At 32.8% G+C, this 23,905-nt stretch overlaps 2 protein-coding genes across 6 annotated transcripts in view; one reads left to right on the forward strand and one right to left on the reverse strand.

Moving 5' to 3' along the window:
- LOC113519810 (myosin light chain kinase, smooth muscle-like) overlaps nucleotides 1–5,388 on the forward strand; it is a 42,673-nt gene extending 37,285 nt beyond the window's left edge. For all 3 annotated transcript variants that reach the window (XM_052895441.1, XM_031911610.2, XM_052895442.1), the window contains 5 exons: nucleotides 198–361; nucleotides 1,012–1,151; nucleotides 1,564–1,902; nucleotides 2,977–3,268; nucleotides 4,294–5,388. In XM_052895441.1, coding sequence (XP_052751401.1) covers nucleotides 198–361; nucleotides 1,012–1,151; nucleotides 1,564–1,902; nucleotides 2,977–3,268; nucleotides 4,294–4,383 — 1,025 coding nt within the window. In that variant the 3' untranslated portion in view covers nucleotides 4,384–5,388. The remainder of the gene's footprint in view (nucleotides 1–197; nucleotides 362–1,011; nucleotides 1,152–1,563; nucleotides 1,903–2,976; nucleotides 3,269–4,293) is intronic.
- Nucleotides 1–23,905, reverse strand: part of LOC113516898 (tyrosine-protein phosphatase non-receptor type 61F-like) — a 51,187-nt gene that overhangs the window by 1,719 nt on the left and 25,563 nt on the right. The window contains exons 8-9 of one of the 3 annotated variants that reach the window (XM_052895445.1): nucleotides 23,608–23,727; nucleotides 6,305–13,789 (exon numbers count right to left, since the gene is read on the reverse strand). In XM_052895445.1, coding sequence (XP_052751405.1) covers nucleotides 13,744–13,789; nucleotides 23,608–23,727 — 166 coding nt within the window. In that variant the 3' untranslated portion in view covers nucleotides 6,305–13,743. Of the gene's footprint in view, nucleotides 1–6,304; nucleotides 23,728–23,905 lie in introns of those variants that run through there. The other 2 variants (XM_052895446.1, XM_052895444.1) reach the window with 2 other exon arrangements.

Consider the following 23,905-nt stretch of genomic DNA (forward strand, 5'->3'; position numbering starts at 1 on the left):
AGTTTTGCCAGTAGTTGCTACGCTTGGCAGGTGGATTGTCTACCACAGTAAGGCTTTAGAGATGTTTTAAGAGGGACGCTGCTGCCCATCTCTCGCCCTCTGTTACAACACCCACGAGATAGGAAAGAGGTGGCCTTTTCTATGCACACTTTCATGAGAACAAACGGCTAATTAATTATCTGTCAATTTAATTCTAGCTCCGTTACCATCGGGTGAAGCGTTCGTAACAAAATCTAGTTACGTTAAAGAAATGGAGGAATTCGACTCGCTCTTCACTAGGACAAGCGCTCTTATTGGTTGCGGTGCTTTCGGTAGCGTGGCGTTGGTGATGGACAAGCAGGGAGATTACTACGCTGCTAAGGTACCTATTTTTTTTTCATTATTTACAAATTTACTTATTTTCAGAATTTACATCCATATTTCATTTTATTTCCTTAGTTTTCCTACTTTTGAAATCGCGTTCGAAGTAGCGAGCGAAAAGATAGTGTTAAATAAATTTATTAGGAGATAAATATAAAGTATATACGTATATACTAAATATACATTCTCTAATCACAGTTACTTGTTTATTTTTTATCTTTAATTCTTAAACTTTGAGGTTATATTGCTCTGTAACTCTTGCATTTTTACTACATGGTAGAACATACTATATGCAATTTAGAACTGCAAACAAACTAATGACCGGCCTGATGTGAAATGGTATTCATCACCTATAAGCCAAAATCATGGGCATTAAAGAATACACTATGCCCAAAATAGTTCTTTTGCGTTGTCATTCTTAGGGACTATATTGTAAAGCTTTCGGTTACTATAATGTCATTGCAGTATCCTCCAAACCAAAACACATCAGTGTAAGTACAATTGCTGCACGGAGAAAACACGTATGGGATATAGTTACCCCATATTTGCAGACAACTTTAGTACAAAGTGTCTTTGTAATAATTTTTTTGTATGATACTGTTATATAGAGGAACTCCTATGAAAAACTAATTGTACGTATATTTTTCTAAGACACTGAAGACCAGAACTCAGAAAAAGAGGGACACAGCACAGAGAGAGTATGAGATAATGAAGGAACTAAAGCACCCGAAATTAGTTCAGCTGATCGATGCGTTTGTTGCCAAGGACACATTTATTTTAGTTATGGATTAGTAAGTATGTTTAACATTTTTGGCCAAGTGGCATTAGTTTCAATTTAAGAATAAGAAGAATAATATTAATAGAATCGATTGCTGAGAATCAGAGCAATGACAGTCATTTTCTAACCGTAATTTTTTTGTGAATTATGATCATATTATCAAAAAATCTGATTAAAACCTTCAACGCTGGTTTAAAGATCACAAACTGGCAAACAAGTTCCAATATAAAGAGCATCGTGAACTTTACTGAATATCTGTGACGTCCATGGTTCCCATCATATGTGTTGCTATTCTTAAGGACTGTTATGTCACTATATAATTTCACTGTCATTCAAACTGAATCTGAATTCAAACTGAACAGAAAAACTCAAGTAGACGACTTTTGTGCAAAACGTTGAAAAGTGTTAAAATTGACTATTTCCAGTCTATGGGGCGGGGAGCTCTTCGATAGAATTGTCGAGGAAGAGCATATAAAAGAAGTGGATGTGGTACCGTACGTACGGCAGATTTGCGAGGCTTTGGATTACTTGCACTCCCACAAAATCGCTCATTTGGATCTGAAACCTGAGAATATAATATGTCTCAGTCCCAACTCCAGACAGGTCAAGATCATCGACTTTGGACTTGCCAGGGTTTTGGAGGAAGGGCATATCACAAGAGCCATATATGGGACTAGAGATTACGTAGCACCCGAGGTTTTGAACTTCGAGAGACTCACGCTAGCGTGCGATATGTGGAGTTTGGGTGTCGTAACATATATGTTGTAAGTATTCTTAATTATTTTCTAACCTGGGGGCCTACCATAAAATGAAATTCCTAAGTTTCGGATTTAATTTCATGTTTTTGTTCATACATATTAAATGGAGCCAGTAAATGGAGCTTAACATTTCGTTCGTCATAAATCCTACCATAAAAGTCCCAAGGAATAATGTTTTCATATTTTTAATGATTTTTAATGCTAAGTATTATGTAATTTTAACATTAAATTTGTGATCCTTCGGCTCCGAAATTTCGGAAAACATGTCATGGTAGGCTCTCAGCTTTCGTTTCACTGGTGCCCCGTTAGCGTATACTGATAGCGCAGGATTAAAATTTCATTATCATCACCTAACACCTGAGTCTTCAGGAATGGAAACGCCTGGGGGGTATCATAGATGAAACAGTATACTCTGTTATGTCTATAGACGATGATTACCACTTTCCATCAGGTGGGCTATCAGTTTGTTTTCCATTCTAGGTTGCATAAATAAAATCATCCATTAATTAAATTCCATAGAATATCCTCTCAGGCATAACAGTCATGGCCATAATATCAAAAGTTAATATTATATACACATGTATTTCTAATCCATAATATTATTTTTCTAATTTTGTTCTCATACTTGCATTTCTGTGAAAAGGAAATAAAAGGTACGTATAAAATCAGAAATGACAATGATGTGAAGCCAAAAATTGTACTCATCATCATCAACATTTCAGCCATTATCCGTCCACTGCTGGACATAAGCCTCCACCATTGACTGCCATAGGAACGGTCCTGAGCCACTTGCATCCACTGATTCCCTTCAATGCATTTGAAGTCGCCACTCAATAACCTTTCTTCAGCATCGGTTATCGGTTCTTCGAACTGTGACCAGCCTATTACCACTTCAACAGTGTTTTATTATAATGAAGCGTGGCATATCTTGTCCGTATTTTAGGTCGCATTATTAACAAAAACGGAATATATATATATATATATATATATATATATATATATATATATATATATATACATACGTTATATTTTCAATATTCAATTCCTTTATATGTAGATATTAATAGAAATTCTTTATAGACTTTCAGGTGTGATTCCATTTGCGGGTGACTCGTGGCCAGAGAGATCTGCCAACATAACGATGGCCAATTACAATTATGACGAAACGGCTTTTATGGAAATCTCAGATTTGGCTAAGGATTTCGTGGATCACCTTTTGATTCTAATAGCAGAAGAGCGCATGTCAGCTGCCGCCGCTCTGAAACACCCCTGGATTTTGGAGGGCCCGCCAAAAGGTGCAAAAGCTGGCCATATGAAAAAGACCAGAGAGAACTTAAAGTCATATCTCGCGAATTACAGAGCTAGATGGCAGGTACGTTTATGAAAGGTATTTTTTTATTGGATGAAAATGGAATGGTAGCTCCGCCTGCGTTAACGGTGTACGCTGGCGGAGCGCTTTTAAGTGATGATAGGTCAGGATGAAATGGCAAACTAGCTAGCCCGTCATGATGAATAAGCGCGATAGTATTCAGAGGGGACCGCGAGGAGGTCGACCTGACAGGATAATTACTAACAATCCTTTTTTCCCCCAAACTCGTCCCTGGAAACCATCGTACTGAATTCCAGATGTATTTATCACTATGGGCTAACTGGCAAAGACATACCTCAAAATACATTATGGAGCTTTTAAGGAGCCAGGCACTAATTATTTAATTATTAATATTCTTAAATAACTTAACTAAATAAGGGTCGAGAGATAGGCAGCAGTATCCCTATCAAAGCATTACCAAAACCCTAACTGCGGTTGCCAACCCGTTTGCCAAGCGTGGCTACTACTGGAGGAGGCCTAAGTTCAGCAGTGGACAATTAACGGCTGATGATGTTGATCATGATCCTTAAATATGCCAATGACGGGAACAGTCGACAAATACCATTACTCTAATAGGGATAACAATCACTAGCATATTTATTTTCTTACATAATCTATGATTCAATTAATTGAATGTATTTATGTTCATAACTATTTCATTTCGGAGGGGGGGGGGGGGAAGAGATTGTTAGTTTGTTGTTGTTGTTGTTAAACTCCATTGGAGTTTGACAGCCCCATTGCTAGCAATATGCCCTATTAGGTCGTCCTCCACGTGGTTCTCCCTGAAAACCATCGTGAACAATTCTTGTTGCATTCATCACGATGGGCTAACTGATCTGCTTAATCCTCACCTATCATCCTTTACTGGTGCCCCGCCGGTGTATACCGTTAGGACGGGTGGGGTTACCATACCATTATCACCCAATAAAAAAAAACTACTTCATTTCGAGTTGAAACATTAATATCGCTAAACGAGTTCTCAATTGGAATCGAGAAATGACATTAATATTAGATTGTATTTTGTTTAGAGAGCTGGTAATGTGATGATAGCGGCACATCGGCTACGGACTCAAGCCAGCAACCGAAATAGCGCGGAACGAGCCTCGCCTGTCACCTAGACGCACATTGGCTAAACAATGAACATAATTTGTTCTTAAGACAACCATTTGACTTTGTTTAGTCTCGTCCGAACTAATTTATTTCTCGATGAGACACTTCCCGGCAGTGACGTCCCTGCCTACAGTTCTCATCAAGCCTTTAAGTATAGAGTATGCACTTTTTATAAGTACATAGTTTTATGTACGTTCAAATTTATATAATAAGCGTTTACGACGTTTATGACGTAATCCACGTCGAAACGTCGGCACTAAAGAAGCAGGTATGTAGGTACTTTTACATCGCGTTAAGTCGATTAAAAGTAAAATTTTTAATCTTTAGAATTTTATATTGCTTCGATAAATTCTATAAAGAATTCGTTGCCCATTTTAAAGTTAATACTTTATTATGAAAACCAACTGGAACGAGTTGCAAACTCGTTCCAGTTGGTAAAGAAACTTAAAATAGTTTTGATGTTTGTCGTGATTCGAACCGACATTATTCATCTCGAACGTTTATGACCACTTGAAGCAACTCGATCGCTTTCCTTCGACAAATGTCGAAAACGGCATACACAGAATAATATAAACTGATTTTCGCTTGACAAATAATTTTTTTTTTTTTTCTATTTTATTCGTTGTTTTCTTTAGTTTTATTCTTGCCACATACTTGTGTTTAATCAAACATCTGTCGAGCAAATGTTCGTTTTCTAATTATTTTCGACTTTGTGATTTACTCGAATGCACATAACTCGGCCTCGCAATGAAGTGAGTTGGTGCAATTGTGCAATGTTATATATGTTTAGCGGTTGAACGGTGCGTTGCTTAAAGCATATCTAATATGTAGTTTGCTTGCCTGGATTATATATAGATACATAATTTTTTACCAATATATGTACTTACGTATATTGTGACTATATTTTTCTATTATATATACATATAAATTGAATGGTTGTCTTATGAACCACACCGAACGACTACCTCGTTTCTGTTACATGCTTATATATTATATTTCAAAGAAATTTCGTATTATTTTGTATAATTTGATGCCTTTTATTGTTTCTTTTTTATACAACCTATTAGTAAATAAGCTGACGGTTCCCTTGATGTAAAGTGGTAATTGTCGTCTATAGAAAATAATGGCACCGTGACGACCACTGTACCCATCATGCGTTGTCAAGAATATGGTGTTATGTGTTATGGTGCTATGGATTCCCTCACTGCACTGCTATATTCCAATTTTTAAACCGAAACAGCCCTGCAAGTACACTAGCAACATGGTGAACGCACGGGTGGGATAGAGGTACCAAAGGAAATGGCTTCCATGTATAGACGTATTTTAGGGGGCAAATGGACTATGCCCACCCCAGAATGGGCTAGTGCCCACCCCAGGATGCCAGTGGAGCTTCACAAAGATTTGCATGAGAGTACATTATGTGCTTTTTAATGGTTGGCATAAAGAGAAAATAGAGGTCGTTTTCTGATCAGAAATCAACAATGGTTTCCAGGGTAACCGCATGGAGGTCGACTTGTAAGGGTATATCACTAGTAATAGGACTGTTATATCGTATTTCTAATAATCTTTATCTCCCCTTTTAAAGGGATTTTTAATGGGTGAAAATGGAATGGTAACCCCTCCTGCGCTATAGGTATACTCTGGCTGGGTATCAGTGAGAGATTACATGTGAGGATGAAGGCAGGTTAGTTAGCCCATAGGGACGAATTCCACAAAAATTAACTATGACGATTTCTGGGGAAAATCGCGTGGATGTCGACCTAATAGAATGTGGGGCTTTTAGACCGCATTACTAACAATCTCTTTTCCCCTTTTTTAAGGGGTTACCCCCCCCTTCAGAAAATAATTCTGAATACACGAATGATTTCGAATAACTTGTAGTCTTTCTTTTGCTTACGGTTCGGTTGGTTAAAATAATAAAACAAATAATATTATCGATTCATTTTAATAAAACTGGCAAATTACATGATTCCAAAAATTTTCTTCTAAACCAAAACTAATCTCACAATGTCATCAATATTCCGTTGTCACATTCTTAATTCAAATAATTTCAGTTAATTATTACAAACAGTATTGCAGTTGGGATATAATTGATAACAGACACGGAAACAATTCCGACGTTCGGACTATTGAAACAAAAGTATACCATTTCTAAATATGTAATACACAAAACATTTGTTACGTATAATACTGTCTATACGACGAATACATTTATTATTATATGTATTTATATATCTTGTGTACCTATTGGGATAGCTATAGCATCATACTTATAGGATCATACCTCGTGCCCGTCATATATTTGTGTGACTCCTTTTATTATTGACTAAAGAAAACGTTCATATATATTGTATGTATATATGATAAAAGATATGATCCTATATTACATCATAGTCTAATAATCCCCTGTCACATGGACCTTACTACCTGGACGCATGTGTATTACCTTTACTGGGGAATGTACAATAGAAACAAATATTTATTGTCGATGGTTAAAACTATACTAAATATAAATCTGGCAAGATGTAAAAAAAGCCTTATAATCAAGGAAAATATTTTGTATACAGATAATAAAATTTTTAATTCTGCATCCAATAATCTGTTATGTGATGTGCAAATTATTTTTTCCATCCAATAATCAACTTAATAACATTAAAATAAAGTTTCGTTTTAATAACGACAAAATGTCATTAACATTGAAATAGGTTACCTTATATTAGCACAGTTGACATGAAAATTATCTATGCCCAATGGATATACTCACTCTTAAAAAAATATCGTATATAAAAAATAAAAAAGCCGTATTCCTTGACTGTCTTCCCTACATAAATAGATGTCTGAACAATGGTATTGCCTAATAATCGTTGATTATTGGCGGATCGATAGTACAATTGGAGTCACAAAAATCTAACAATCAACTTTATAATCGGAAATAAAAATTTAATTATAATTAATTAAAATTTTAATCAACTACTGAATTACAGTCATCTGACATTTATTCTAGTTGAATGTCGTCAATTTAGTAATCAGGCAACACTGCTAAATGCTCATCCAAAACCGTAAAACTATCTTAAAAAAAAATGAGCGTATGTACCAAGCACGGAATGTTCTTTTTTCGAACGGTCATATTTATAACCATAGACTTAAAGACATAAGGCAAATTAATTTATGCACAGAATCGTTACGGTCAGCGCTCGCATGAGAAAGAACAAGACGCCAGAGGTCGCTGTCTCATTCTATCTTATAGACTCGCTAGCTATAACGGGTTTATTGATCAATTTATCACTTGTCTGATGAGGGGCGATAAATGTTCACGATTCCACGATTAATTGTATACACCTAATTCGTATATCGTGCAGCAATTGCGATGGTAACAAACGTCAATGCATTGCCTCAAGTGCCCGAATGCTTGTGCGAGCTAAAATTTTAATACATATAAGAAATGTCCAAATTTTACTAAGTCATAAATCATTAATAGGTTTAGTTTAATCGTGGTGAGAATTTTATCAAAATATGTTTTGACATTTTTATTCGATAACCAGATATTATGAATTGGTCTCGTTAAATAGTTATATACTACAGTTTAAGTTGGACTATAAACAATCAATAGATTTTAGTGGGCAAACAGTTCCAAGTTTAATTAAAACTCTGCACATCAAACTGCAAGAATTTGTATGGTTTAAAATACGCCGATACCCAGTAAAAAAAAAAAAAAAAAAACTACCGAAGATTTAAAGGTCAGCGGGTTCTATTTAAAAATGCTGGTCAACATAGTTCTAATTATAAATTATAATCAGAAAAGATATCGTGCCAATACCAAAAAAGGGCAAAGAAAATCTATCGCCACAACCATAACTGGCCTGTGCTACCTTATATATAACATACAGATAAAAAAAAATATGCCTATGAGCAACATTTTAATTTGCAGTATCTAAACCAAATACTATTAGATATATATTGTCTAAATATTAAAATTATTTCCACAGTAAAATATTCAAAAAGCTAAGAGCGTATTCTATTTTCATGTTTCATCTATGTATTATATAAGTTAACAACTACAGCGAAATTAATTTCAACATGGTGTTATGATGTATTATGTATTGATTGATAAATGTCAATTTTTAATGCAAAAGTTACCAAAATATGAGTAAATATTTTTTGTTTTGTACGGCTCTAGCATTGAAGCTGTAGTCCTCTTGGAAAGTAGAAACCATCGTTTATAGACACGAATCGTCTATGGGTATCCATAGAATTACAGGCGAGTATGTCACTATGCCTTACAACTCTCGAGGACTAAGTACCATGCCTTTTCCCCTGAAACCTTTTAGCATGAAACAGCAAAAAAAAACAAAAAAACTCCATTTCGGATTTGTTAAAAAAAAATACAATAAGTTTCCGTTTTGATACGAAGAAAAATTATTAAAAATACCAAAAAAAAAAAAAATATTTCAAATACTCATACTTCTGTAACTCTTGCCTTTTACAATAACTCTAAAAATATACACATGCCACCAAAAACTTATTGTAACTCTTCGTATACTCAGCTATTATAATATTTATTACATAAAAAAAAAGCTTCCCCAATAAAGGTATTCATAGAAAAATATTAATAATTCAATTAACTAATTTAAACACTAACATATATTCTAGAACTTACGGCATACATATTTAGTTCACATTTATGTACATGTCAATAATATCTAATAGGTAAATATGGAATATTAATTGCGTCATATTGCGCCTGCAAGCGACCCGGGTGGTTAAGAGCATTTATATTGCAGCTTGCCGAAGCACGGCAACGTCGCTTTTATCTGTTTATTTAAAAAAAAGAATGCAACATTTTTTAATGTTTCCGATTGATTATTTAAAAAGTGCTCTGTTAATGAATTAAAACGTCAGTCATACAGTAATATTGTATATACCTCCCTGCCGAGGTTTTCCCGAGAGACTACAGCATGGGGTTCTTCAAAAGGGGGTAAAGAGGTTTCTTCAGGGTCGGCAACGCGCGCGTAATACCTCTGGTATTGCAGGCGTTCATAGGCTACGGTAACCGCTTACCATCAGGTGGGCCGTATGCTTGTTTGCCACCTCAGTGGTATAAAAAAAAAATATTAAACTGTCACTGAAATTTGGATTGTGACTGCAAATATATGTATATTAAAAAAAAATTAAAGCGAAATAGTACTAATAGTTACCAAATAGTAGATGCAAGGTTTTTTCTTTTTTATGCAACTTAGAATGGCAAACAAGCTAACGGCCCACCTGATGGAAAGTGGTAACAGTCGCCTATAGACATGAGCAGTACCATGGACATAACAGAGTATATTGTTTCGCCCATGACACCCCCCATGCGTTGCCATTCCTGAGGACTCAGGTGTTATTCCTCTGTACCCTGTAAATTCACTGCCATCTCGCACCCTTCAAACCGAAACACAGCCATGCAAACAAAACTGCTTTACGGTTGAAACACGAATGGGACAGAGGTGCTCAAGCAAAACGACTTTTGTACAAAGTCTCCCTCTGGTGATGGATTTATATGCAACAATTCCATTTATATATTCCATTAAATGTATTGTACTATTTGCGGTTCAATTCACTAGCAGATTCCTTTTTAAATAATCAATGAGAAAAAAAAACAAAATTGTTCAATTGTTTCTATAAAAATGACAGGTGACTGCGACGTTGCCACAAATCAGTAAGCTAATTGTCAAATTTGAACCGTATTACACAAATCATAGAGCACTTTTTAACAGTGCACATCTATTCTATATGGTAGAACAAAGTTGATAAGTAAAACATATCTCTATAGATATGTTCTCTAAGAAAAAAAAAATGTGGACTACAAATCAAATTGTTTCGAAGGTTTAACCATGGGGATCCAACACTGTGCTTTATAGCAGCTGGCTGGCCGGCAATTATATTATCATTAGATTTAACTTAATGTAATTCTTTTGACTAAACGCTCAAGAATATTTTCTTAAATTTTGAATAATAAAATAAATCATTTTTTTTTAATAATTATTTATATTAAATAATATATACGCGTCCTGTTTATAATCTCAGTGTAGATAGAAATCATTCGATTAGAGATTAATAAAAGTTTGCACTCAGATATGCCACGGCCGAGAAAAAAGAATTCCGCGCAGGGCTGTAGCTAAACCCACGTTTAGGGTAGGGCAAAAGAAGTATTTGATAGGGCAGAAGCTCTTAATAATTAAGTGATTTCGAAAAAGCGAATCTATCTAATTTTCTTGACGCCTTTCATTTTAAGGTAGGACATTGCCCCTCGATGCCTCTCCCGTAGCTACGGCCATTTATGATGCTCCATAAAATAGTTACCTATTATTTTAATTTGTTTTCGAAATTAAGTGGTAGGTTTAGAGACATGGCGGCTTAGAATCGAACACTTTTGAATTTTGAATTATCATCCGTAAACTGGCTGTTTGGAGATCTCTATATTAGAATCTCCTTATTAATAAAAATGTCAAACGTCACATAAACCTATTTTAACTATTATTATGTTTTGTCTCTTTCTTTTTATTTAAATTACCAATTTGAAAGAAAGTGACCAACAATGTAATAGTTAAAAATAGATTTGTATGTTTTCTAACAACGTGGCTTATCTACGAGGACGCGTATTATGTGTGAGATTTGCTCTTTGCTCCCCCTATACCCTATACGCTATACAATTTTTAGGATGCAAAATGGCCAAAAATTGCAAAGTCACCTATTCACATTCGGTGCACATATCAATTAAATTTTGTAGCCCATAAGAGGCGCGGCGGATTCTTATTTTCTCTCGTCCGTGGAGTACCATAATTAAGCAATGTTAAGGGGTCGGTCCGGTCCCGCTCGGCGCATTTTCGACCCGTCTATCCGTGGTTAAGGGTATCCTTCAACTACGACATAATTTCGTGCAAAATCATTATATCTAAGTGTCAAGGTAAATTAGTAGTTATTCATTGGTTGTATAAAAATTCATATATAAAATTTAATACAACACAGCACATACAAATGTTGCATAGATGCGTAGCTACGCGTCAGTAATAAATATTTAGGATTAAGTAGGTATAATTAGATATTAAGATTAATATATTTTTAATGGTTTCGTTGTAAATGTATTATGACGTGTAAATGTTAGTATTCATTTCTGGTTATAGGGTGTCGAGGATAGCTGGCAATATTAACGTGCAATGTATACAAATATACACCTTATATGTACTGTATAAGGTATATAATATATAGATACGATATATATATATATATATATATATATATATATATATATATATATATATATATATATATATATATATATATATATATATATATATATATATATATATATATATAATTGAATATAAAAAGATATTTAACTGTTGAGATGGTAATATTTAGCGAGTGAGGTCACTTATTAATCGATGGGAAACTGGCATGTTCAGGCAATATCTAACTTATTAAGATATTATATTAATTCATAACAAAGTAACAAAGAAAAGTCTTTAAACAAATATAATTGTATAAATTTTCTATTATTTAGAAACTAAAATAAACACCAGACAACCATTTTAAATAGTAATAAATTCTGAGTAAACAAAAAAAAAAAAAAACAACTGTCACGTGGAGCACAGAGTAACCAAAGCACAACCTAACAAACTACGTTCAGGGATGAATTAAAACGTAATCAATGCAATTGACATAAGGTTTAATTTGGTCTCACTCATACAATATGCAGACAGTAAGAAATATGAAACGCGAGACATAATGAGATCTGTTATAACGCCAGATAACAACTTCGAAGAATTTAATTCCCAAAATTGATACACTCGATAACTGAACCGTTGATCATTCAACGGATCCGCTATTGTACCTATAGATATAGTATAACTAGTATATATTGCATTCAAGGACTTTATATTAATGTAAAGAAACTATAGACTAATAAAAATGCAGCTTCCATATAGTACAGAAATCACAACACACAGATTTAAACTATTCCATAGACAAATACCCTATTAGATACTATTTCTTTTTAAATAAACGTTACATATTTTTATTATAATTAATACAGAGTGAAATCTAACCTCCATTATTAATAAAAATTAAAATTTTCAACAAATCTTTTTTAACTAAAACACTATTTTGTCACTTTCATTCAAGTTGAGAATTTAGCGCAAAAGAAAGAGACAAAATTGTTGAATAGCTAAAATAGATTTATGTGAGATTTAATAGTTTTTTTTTTATAAATAATGGTATAAGTCATTAGTATCCTTTTAAATAAGGGTTCTACCAATAAACTGAATATTTTTTAACCAAAAAAAGAAAATGGATAGAAAAAAACAATAACATTGAGCCTTTCATACTAATTCAACACGTCGTGTTGTCAAATTAATATGGTAATGGAAATATATTTTGTTGTTTTTCCATTTACATGTTCAATTGGAAAGAAAAAATGTTCAGTAATATTAGTGGAAGACACCTTAAAAAGGACAGGAAGATTTCGATTTCAACCTGTATGAATAAATCACTAACCGTGGTCAAGACAAGTAAAACAACTATATAATACTAGTGCACGAACGACATAAAAACAACAAAGCATCATACACAATGAATGGGTCACAGTCTAAACATTACCATTCAACAGTTACGTCCGAAGCCTCGGCGACTTATCAAATAGGATGACATATATCTTTGGCTACCGTAAGGGACAGTTCGCGTGATGTTCAGAATTATAAAAAACCATTTGTAAAGATCATCGAAAAATTTGACACAGCGTCAGCGATAGGACGGAAGCCGGACTGTCGGACAGGGACTAACACGCGGGCTGCAGGGATTGGTCGCGCACGCGTCTACTACACAAAGCTCTATTCACACAGCGTTACAGGTTCCAGGATCCATACGTCAGGCCACCAGGGCCATGTATATGGCCGGATCAGGGATAAGCCATTCGTTACACATGTGTAACGTTACCCGCGTTTTATTGTACCCTTGTTTAATACAAAAGAATTGCGCATTATTGTTAATATCAGTCTTACATTCATTTTAAATATGTAACCATATTTATACCATATATAGATCATATGGATAGTTATAACAAAACATTTCATATAAAATCAGGAGTTGCAAATATATATAATATATAATATACATTAAAGTATGATTTGAAACAACGAACGCCCACGAAGAAAGAAGTACACTAACAATCTCTCCCCGCCCCTGCTGACTGATGACTGACATACCCGTACCCGGAGCTGTGTGAATAACGCTTTATCAGGCCAACCGCACCCTCCTCAAAGCTAATCACCACTAACCAAGATATGTCCAATTGTTCATAATACAATAATTGTTCTAAGTTTTACCTAATCTTCTCAGTCTTCACGTGGTTCGGTAGGAGGGTTTCCCTCCGATTTAAACCTGAAATTAATAAACTGCCGTTCAATTTTTTTTTTATCGCAACCCGAATAATTATCTAACCTAATGTCTGTTACGACTACAAACGTGTTGTGGTCAACGCGGTTAGCACCTTTTGCTTCAAACGAAGTTATGCAATTTACGATTAGAATGTACGCTTTAAATATTAAAGACAGCGTGTCCATGAAGTCGTTGTTCCATGGGTGAAAAACAAATGAAGGTATATCCTATTCGAGCATCGATCAGTAATACCAACTAGATTACAGGTGGCAACGCCAAAAACGGCCGAGATAATTTTTGATACTTTGCTGCAACTTCAAATTTAAGTTTGCAGTCTGACTAAACTTTTAGATCTTTATGCACTTTAGGTATATAGAGTGAAATTGTCAATATCATAATCAAGGAATTATCAGCTAAACTAATAAATTTTTCTAAAAATATTTTGGACAATAAGCGTCTATATATTTTATGCTTGCTGTACTAACATGACGCATACATTTGTCAACTAACATAAAATTTTTGTCGTTGTCGACCAAAAAAAAATTTGTTTTCCTGATAGACAATTTCCATTAAGAAACATGATAAATAGGGTTGACTCTCAGGTGCTATTTCTTTAAACCTATCTCTAATATTAATATTTCAATTTAAAATTACAACGAAACCTTTATTTTGAGGGTCAATATGGACTAATTTTCTAATAGATTTAAGTAAAAAATATTATAAATTTAATTTATGATAGTCCACAAAACAATAATTTTGTTAAACGATCTAATTAATAGTTTTTTTTTAATGGATGATAATGGAATGGTAACCCCGCATGCGCTATCGGTATACACCGGCGGGACACCAGTGAGTGATGATAGGTGAAGATGAAGCAGGTCAGTTAAGCCCATCGTGACAAATTCAACAAGAATTAGCCGCGATGGTTTCCAGTAGGAACCACGTGGAGGTCGACCTGATAAGGTATATTGTTAGCAATAGGGCTGTCAAACCCCATTACTTATAATACTTTTCCCCTTCCCTAATTAATAAGTTAAGAAATGAAAATTTAAAGAAATGCGCCTCAGAATCGACCCTGATGACATCGATTTGCTCTATATTAATCTTTATAATCGAGTCTGTTTAAATTTTATACATAACTTTTTAATTTAAACTCTACCTAGTTGGTATTCTTGACACGAGTTAAAGCCTATACAAATGCGTTACCCTTGCACATTTTAATGCATTTCATAATTTCGATCACAACTCTGATGTTAAGACATAGTTAACCTAACTTCAAACAATATACACTAAATTATCTATACGAACTATATATTCAATACGGCCTAACGCATACATAATGAGTTATCGAAGAAAATAATTATTTGACAGAAAAAATGGCGGGAATCGGTTATTTCTGACAATTTCTTGTCTATGCGCAGACATATATAGATGCCACATGTACCATAGTTCCATTATATAAAAAAAAGAATTAACTCACTGCAAAATTATTTGATATGATATTTAGTTTTTGATAAAAAAAAAAAATATTTCGAAAACATTATTTCTAACGGAGGCTTGTCAATTCTATGAACTTTTTTCAACACACATCTCATAATTATAAGGGTCACGAAACGAAATTTAGCCATAATTAACTAGGCACGATTATACCCAAAATAAAGCAACATATATGTAGTTGAGGCATCTATTTAGGTTAATATTTTTCGACTATGGTCAGACACAGGTTTTAAATAATATTGGCCCATTTTTAAATGATATTGATTACTTTTATTTAATTATTTTATTTTCATAATTAACTAATATTAAAAAAAAAAGTCAAAATATGAACGATTATTTCGTTTGCTATGCACAAAAAATCATAGAAAATAAAAAAATAAAATTGTGGTTTGTAAAAAGACAAGAATAATTGACTTCAGTACATTCATAACCACGAATATATATCAAAATTGATAATAAAATTAATTGATTTTTATCTAATGATTTTTTGTATAAAATATTTAATACGAACACGTGACTATAAAGTGAGAGTATTACAGTTTTATTTTTTAATCGTTTAAAATTATTTATGACCTTTGAATGACGGCCAATTTTTTTTTTTGTATTTTCTTTTTTCTCTCAATCCTATGCATGCATTAAGTCGTAATTACGCACTTATTACGATTTACATACTAGAAATTCATCTACAATGAGTTTAAGCTCATGTTTTATTAATTTATGTATGACGGTTATGATTTAATTTTTATATAAGTGGCGATCACTGACGTACTACGTCAGCGGTATCGTTTTTTAATTATTTTGATAATAAATTATTGGAACTATTATCACACGTAACAACAGCAACGTTCCGATACAGTAAGCGCATGCCATTTGAATTTACCTTCTTATTCAATTTTCTGTGAATCTAATAAATTTAATTTAGATATTAAATGTTTTATTTTTTTTTATTTTGTATTAAGGTATCTATTTAAAAAATGTGGCTTAACACTTTAATGTTACATTAAAAGAAAAAAAAATTTTTTTGTCTTATACAGAATTTTTTTTCTATAAAATTATATAAATATAGAATTGGATGGGATGGAACAAAGAAAACAAAATTTTTATACTAAATTTGTAAGTTGAAATAAATAACCGACATAGTAATTATCCTGTAATCAAATCAATAATTACAGTGCTGTTATTCACCCAAAGCCTAATTATAGAAGGTTTATTTATTTAATATTTTATTGCACCAATATTATATGAATTGTTCAAGTATAGTTCAAGAGGTCTTATCGATGAGCAATTTCGATGTATAAGAGGATAGGAGCTTTAATTAACATTTCGGATTGCTACGAGAAATTTGTCATGAATGAGGCAACCGCTCTCTTTGTTTGTTATATCTTGTCATTGCAAATTGTATTATACTACACAAGATATAAAGGCCAAATTCAAATGGCGAGCCGCTTGTCTGGAAATAGTGCTGTTGTAATGGATGTGTGAACTGCTCTCAGTTTAAAAGTGCATACATTTGATAAATAGCATATGCGCGGATGTCACGTGGTAACGGCATAGAATGGGCCATCCCTTCTTTTCCCATGGGTGTCGTAAGAAATTATTAAGGGAATTTAACGAGGTATAGGCAGTACCATCCTTTTTGAAACATCACCAGAATCTAACTGCGGTTGCCAACCGCCTGCCAAACATGGCAAATCCTCCCCCAATAGGGAAAGACCTATGTTCATCGGTGGACACTTAATGGCTGATATAGTATATGCGTGAACAAGGGGTAATATTCAACATACTTTTTGGAGTGAAAAGATGTTATAGAAATATGTAGAAGCGGAAAACATATTGCACCGATCTCAAAAAAATTGAAAATCGACGCAGGCGCCATCTACCATAGTGGATTTAACTAACCAACGTGTAGGTATTTCTATATTGCAATTTCTTATTACTAATAATGTATTGACCTTTATATACAATTCGAGATCTTTTATTTTAATAATAAAGATATTCCAAATGTACGTAGAAGAATGAATATCGCTAATAAAAATCCATATAAGGTGACAGTTGATGGCAGTCTTGACAGTGACAGCTGTCTTGACAGTTGATAGGTGATTTGACAGTTGACAGCCAAATGTTTGTACTTCTTTTAAACGAGAGCAGTATTGTTTAAAAATATATATTTATATAAACAACACGAAAAAAGAGCTATAAACCTTTTTGACAATCTCATTTGATTCATATTATTTTTTTTATTTGAAGGACTGAATAACACATATTTTTACGTAGTAACTAAAAGACAGACAAACATATTTAAATATCGGTGGTCGTCTATTGTAGACATTAAATAAAAAAAAGGTCAAAAATGGGCAAATCATATTAAAAAATCTATCTATGTACATTTATGCCTTGTGACTTTTACACAATATTTTTGTGTTAAATGAAAAAAAAAACTATCGTTGTAAAAATAATTAAGAGCCGTCACCAACGATGTTTATTATTTAATAAAAAAAATTACCGCAATAAACTGGCAAACTCTGTCAAAATGAAATTAAATCTTTAACGCTACAGAAATCCGTATTCCTCCCTTGCAATTTAATAATTTATTTACAATGACAATAATTGCAAATCGGACAATTGCCTAGAGCGGCAAAATTCGAGGGCGACTGTTGTCACTCTGCCTATCCCGCGCGTTTTCGCATCACTAGTTATCCTTGTAATAAGATTTTAACTTGTTAATTATGTATAATATTTTTATAAAGCGACATTGTCAAGGGCGGCAAGTATTGTTTGCCCGAAGCGGCAAAATAGCTAAATCGAAGCCTGGCGATTACAATTGAACAAAAGAAGACTCTATCTTTGAACTTTGACGTTTGAAGAATATGAAAATCATCAGAAAGAATATTTTCCTATACGCTTATTAATTTATGCTGTCAGAATTACACAGCGTCGTGAATTTTAAAAATATAATAAATCTACAATATTACATCAAAAATTTTCTCATATAAAAATTAATTTCGTAATGTTGTACTCTCGAATATTGCTCAATGTTTCTAATTATGTTTACTAATAAATGGCCCAACCCAATATTCGTGTTATTTGTCGTCGATTATCAATACTATACACTCTATTAAGATAACACAAATAAACAAATAATGTATGTGGAATTATCACGTATTAAATGAATTATATTATTTTTAACTGAGCAGTAGACAGTAGATTAGAGGGTACTAACTGATCAGTGATTAGGCAGTCAGTTTAAAATTCATATAAAACATTTAGTATATATCGTATAGGCATAGCTTTAAAACGTAACCACTGTACCGAAATGTAACAAAAAAAAAACCGATATGAGCAAAAACAAAAAGAAGAAATTAAACTTGCCATAAACGAGGGCTAAATATACATGTTTAGGCGTCTCACTTAAAGGGCCTTAACTGTTTATCTAAACAAAAGATTGTCTTGATTGGAATAAGACGATTTTTTTTTTAATGAAAATAATACAAATCTATAGATAGACCTACAGGATCGAGATAGCTTAATGTGAAATTAAAAATCTGCCCATGCTAATGGTTATAAGTCAAAATCATTATAATTTTAGTTTATTTTGGTCTATAAAACAGTAGTTTGCAAATATGTTTATGGGGTCGATTCAGAGGAGCTATTTCCCTTAACCTATCTCATAACTTAATATTTAATTTGATCATTTTGCAAAATAACTATTTTATGGGTCATTATAAATTAAAGTTATAAAATATTAATTTTGACTTAAAACTATTAGAATATTATCTCATATTAGTTCTTACAATAAACATTTCACTGTGATACCAAATTGAAATTTTAGATTTAGGAATGGCACCTCTGAATTGGCCTCACTGAGACAGAAATTTAATGAATCGATGATTAAAAAACGTCAAATTTTCAAGTCACCTATACTAACTCACTAATTCATAAAAACTGAAACCTATTAACAAATTTATAATATAATACAAAAGAACGAGACAAAACAGTTCAATAGATAAAAAAGGTTTATAAGAGGTTGGATTTTTTTATAAACAAGGGAGTTACTTCACAGCTGAACTTGTTATATTAGTTTGTTTTTTTCTTAATTTTTTAGTTGTTTTTCAACCCATGATTCTTAGGTGGAAATGTTTATTATGAAAAAAAAAAAACATTCCCCTCAAAGGTTGATAACACTAAATATATATAAGTATAATAGTAAGACAAATCCATAGATTTGTATACCATTAATATATTAAGTTAATATATGAATGGACCTGGTAAGGACGATATGAGAATGGCAGTGAATGCTGAAATGACTACAAATAGAGATGAATGGGAGAGAAAAACAGATTACGTCGACCATAAATAATTGGTAATAAGGATAAGATATTATAAGGGCTATAGACAATCGAACGATATTTAAAAAAAAAAAAAGCTAGTTTTTAATGGATTGGGGAATATGTTAAACACTATATCCGTTGTGAACTTTATTCGCAAGTGACGGTTCTTAAGCAAAATCAAATAGATCCATTGTTTTTATTCGCAAATTTGTTTACATGACATGCCGTATTTATTCTAAAAATGTCCAATAATAATAAAAGACTAACACCCCTTTATTCATAAAAACTAAAACCTTGTACAAATCTATTTTATCTATTACACTGTCTTGTCACTTTATTTCAAATTTGGAATTTAAGTCAAAGGAAAGTAGACAAAATAGTTGTACAACTAAAATAATAATAGATTCGTGAAACGTTTGATGTTTTTATGATAAGTAGGCCCATATTCATAAAAAATAAAACTTTGTACTAATCTATTTTATCTATTACACTGTTTTGTCACTTGCTTTCAAATTTAGAATTTAACTCAAAAGAAATGGACCAAACAGTTGAATAACGAATATAGATTTGTGACACGTTTGGTGTTTTTATAAATACGAAGCCCTTATTTATAAAAAGTAAAACTGCTTTTTCACTTCGTTTCAAATTTGGAACTTATAAGAGACAAAACAGTTTAGTTATCTAAAATAGGTTTATAAGGCGTCTGATGCTTTTATGAATAAGAGGTTAATCAAAATGCTATAATTATTTATAGTTTTAATAAATTTTAACTTTAAATAACTATCAACGAGAATTGAGTTTGTCACTCAATCACACTTAAGCGGCGGAATGGATTTGAATGAAATTTAATACAAAAATATACTAAGTTGATTTGTAGGAAAGTTCTTACATCATTTCACACAGACAGTCGCAGGCTGCGGCTAGTTTAGAATATTTAATATCATTGCTATGTCTAGATGTTATCAGATAGGAATTTACCCGAAGCGGAAACCAGAGGGAGACTTACGAAGTGGCCTGCTTGGGTGCCTACGATCCACAGTTGTTCCGCCCACGCTGCTGTTTCAATTTGAAGTTATAATGTAAATAATGAATAATTATTGGACGTCGAATTAATGGGCCCCGTATTAAAGGTCTAGGCTACCATAGACAATACAGAGTTACCTCTTTATTCGTAAAAACTAAAAACGGCCATAAACCTATTTTAACTATTTAATTGTTTTCCACTCTCTTTCAAATTGAGAATATAGTTCCAAAGACAAAACAATAACTAAAATAGGTTCACGACACGTGTGACGTTTTTATCAATAAAAGGATTAATCTGTAATGTTGTTTAAGTATAAGCAATAGTTATCCATAAGGGACTTCTGCTTGTTCGCGATTCTAATTCGTATATCTTTACTAATATTGTAGACATGAAAGTTAGTTTGTTTATTGCCTCTTGGCGCTTTAACGGTTTTTGTATTATTCGATATCATTGAATTTAGGAAATAATAAGATATTTTTTACGCAACTACTCGTAGATATAGGTTACTTTTTTTTTCATTATAATCAAAAGGTAAAATGTAGTCAATTATAATTGGACAATTTTAAGAACCACAACTAAAGGTCTTGTAAATAAATTGCGAGAATTGTTCAATATATATATCTTTAATAGAAAATGCAACCATTCAATGGTCGATCTTTATGATCACTTATAACAAAAGTATTCATAATAAAATATAGAAGTCCTTTGCATATAGTTATTGTTAATATTATTCAGTCATTTAGTATCTATTTGAAATAAGATAGAATACAAAGATTAAAATGAAACCGATGAATTCAGTTCTACGAAAAAAAAAAAAAACTATTTCGCTGGTGGCAACACTAGCATGGAAATAAATGTACAACTGAATGCATCCGAGTTATTTAAAATGTATAGTGGAAATAAATTCCTGTAGAAGTACCAATTCTTCTTTATTCACTCATTCATATTTAGTTATATCAATATTTGTAATAAACTACTAAAGAAGCTGGGTTTTGTAGTTCATACTAGTGGTCATTGAAATTAAACGACTCTGTGTAACCAAGTACATCCCTAATCGATTGAGGAGGAATAAACAAATTTTGCTGTCTATTCAGTTGTGAATATATAAAATAAACTTCTTCTAAATTCGATTTAAGATCTTTTAATAATCAGTCATAAAAAAAAAATAGAATAACAAAATACAATATTTTTTTTTGTTTTTACATATTTTTAATTCCTTTAGCATTTTATGATTTTTTAAATAATTCAAAAAGAGAAGTCGTTAGACATTCGATGGACAAAGTTCCCTGTCAATGTGTCACATGGAGAAACGAAATAGTTTTATTTCTAACATACTAATTGGTGTAACAAAAGACACTTCATGGTGTATGAGCATACAACATACAATGTTCACGCTCATGCAATCATATCTTAATTATAAAGTTACTTTAATCAAAAATACAATATTATTCTCTCATTAAAGTGCATAATCTGCTGAATACACACGATTAACCGTAATAGGTATATCAACTAAAAACCCAGTGATAATGTTAATGAAATCGAGTAACATTTATCAAGGAAGAAAATAAAAACATAGATCACTTTGACCTTCGTGTAAAGGCCAAGAAGCTGTTCCAAATATGTTATGGAAGCACTTCCAGTATGTGGAATGTTTAGTGATCTTAAATCAGTGTAGTTATATATCTGTGTTTAGGTCGCTATGGTAACTAGATGTTCATATATGGGTGTTGATTGTTACATACAATATATAATTCTTTGCTAATTCTTTTTATTCTCTTTAATAAAATATAGGTTGTTGGCTAGTATCGTGAGTAGCGAGAACAAGCGGCACTAATGATGACAAAATATCCTGTCAGGGCGACACCTACAACGAGCCAACTGATCTCACCTCACTGTCACCTGTCCCCCTTCACTCTGCTAGCGTAAACAAACGGCACAAGCTATGTTACCATTTCACGTTTAATCAATAGAATAAAAGAAAATATAAATTGCTTTTCTAACATATTATCGGAGTGGAAAACATTATTTAGCAGAAAGAGTCATTTAAAAAATATACTTCCAAAGGAAGGAAAGAAATAAGAATAAAGAAGGAAGAATACTTCGGAACCAATTTCGGTTCGGTGTGTAAAACCCATTTCGGTTACACCAGGTTCGCTGTGGCCCATCAACGTTTAGAAATCCACGGAACGGTGAGGTCGCTCCGTGAGGCCTGTGAAGAACCCAGGAAGCTTCTGCGCTTCTCGGCGAAGCTAGGTTGGCTGCACTAGCCACGACTCATACGCACAACGGCCCAAATGAGAGGCTAAGCGCGGAAAATGGAGTCTTTTTCACATTCACATACACTAGGTTCGAAGAATTGTGGCCATATTTTAAATTGACTCCTCTGAGAATTGTTATTCAATTTCATGTACACTATCCACTTTGCATCGCTTCATACACCTATTTACGTTTATCGTTGTATAGCGCAGAGTTCTGCTACCCTTATATACTTAAACATTTACCCACATGGTGTAAAGTTACATTAATGATACCGTATCACATACGCTTCAGTTATTAATGATATATCATTAAATTGTTAAGTATAAAAACGCTAAATAACTAGAAATTAAATCAATAAAGAGCTGCCGGAAATTAATATGTAAGAAGCAACGGTGGTTACTGTTTAAACAAATGCAATAATAGACTTTCGTGTATTAACAACATTTACGATAACAAAAAAAATAAAATAAAAAAAAAAAATTAGTTCGATAGTAAACTAAATAAAGAAAAAAAAAAGAATAAACAAATAACATCGCAAATGTATCAATACGGACGAAAGCAAATCACTGAATCGGATAGTTCGTGTTGGTGATAATTACACAAATTATTGATGGGAGATACGTGTTAAATGTGGCTAGTGCTTGACATATGAATAAATGAAAATGCCGGCAATTAAGAAGCCAAAAGTGATTGTGAGTGGTTTATAGAGCGACCTCTTGATTGCGTGCCACTTCTCGGCGTCGCGGGCGCGGCGCTTCATCGCGGACACGCGGTCGGCTAGCTCGCGGGTGCGGCGCCTGCGCAGCGTGTCACGTGCCTCCGTGGTGTCGCCACTGTCGATGTAAACACAAGTGTTACATGCGTTTCACATTATTACATAGGTACAAAAAATGGCGAGAGTCTCTTAAACTTTGTTATTTAAGATATAGATCATCAAGTGAATATATATATATATATATATATATATATATATATATATATATATATATATATAAAAATAATCATAAAAAC

The sequence above is a fragment of the Galleria mellonella genome, unplaced genomic scaffold (genome assembly GCF_026898425.1).
Source record: "Galleria mellonella isolate WM207_F2 unplaced genomic scaffold, CSIRO_AGI_GalMel_v1 utg28, whole genome shotgun sequence".
Taxonomy (NCBI): Eukaryota; Metazoa; Arthropoda; class Insecta; order Lepidoptera; family Pyralidae; genus Galleria; species Galleria mellonella.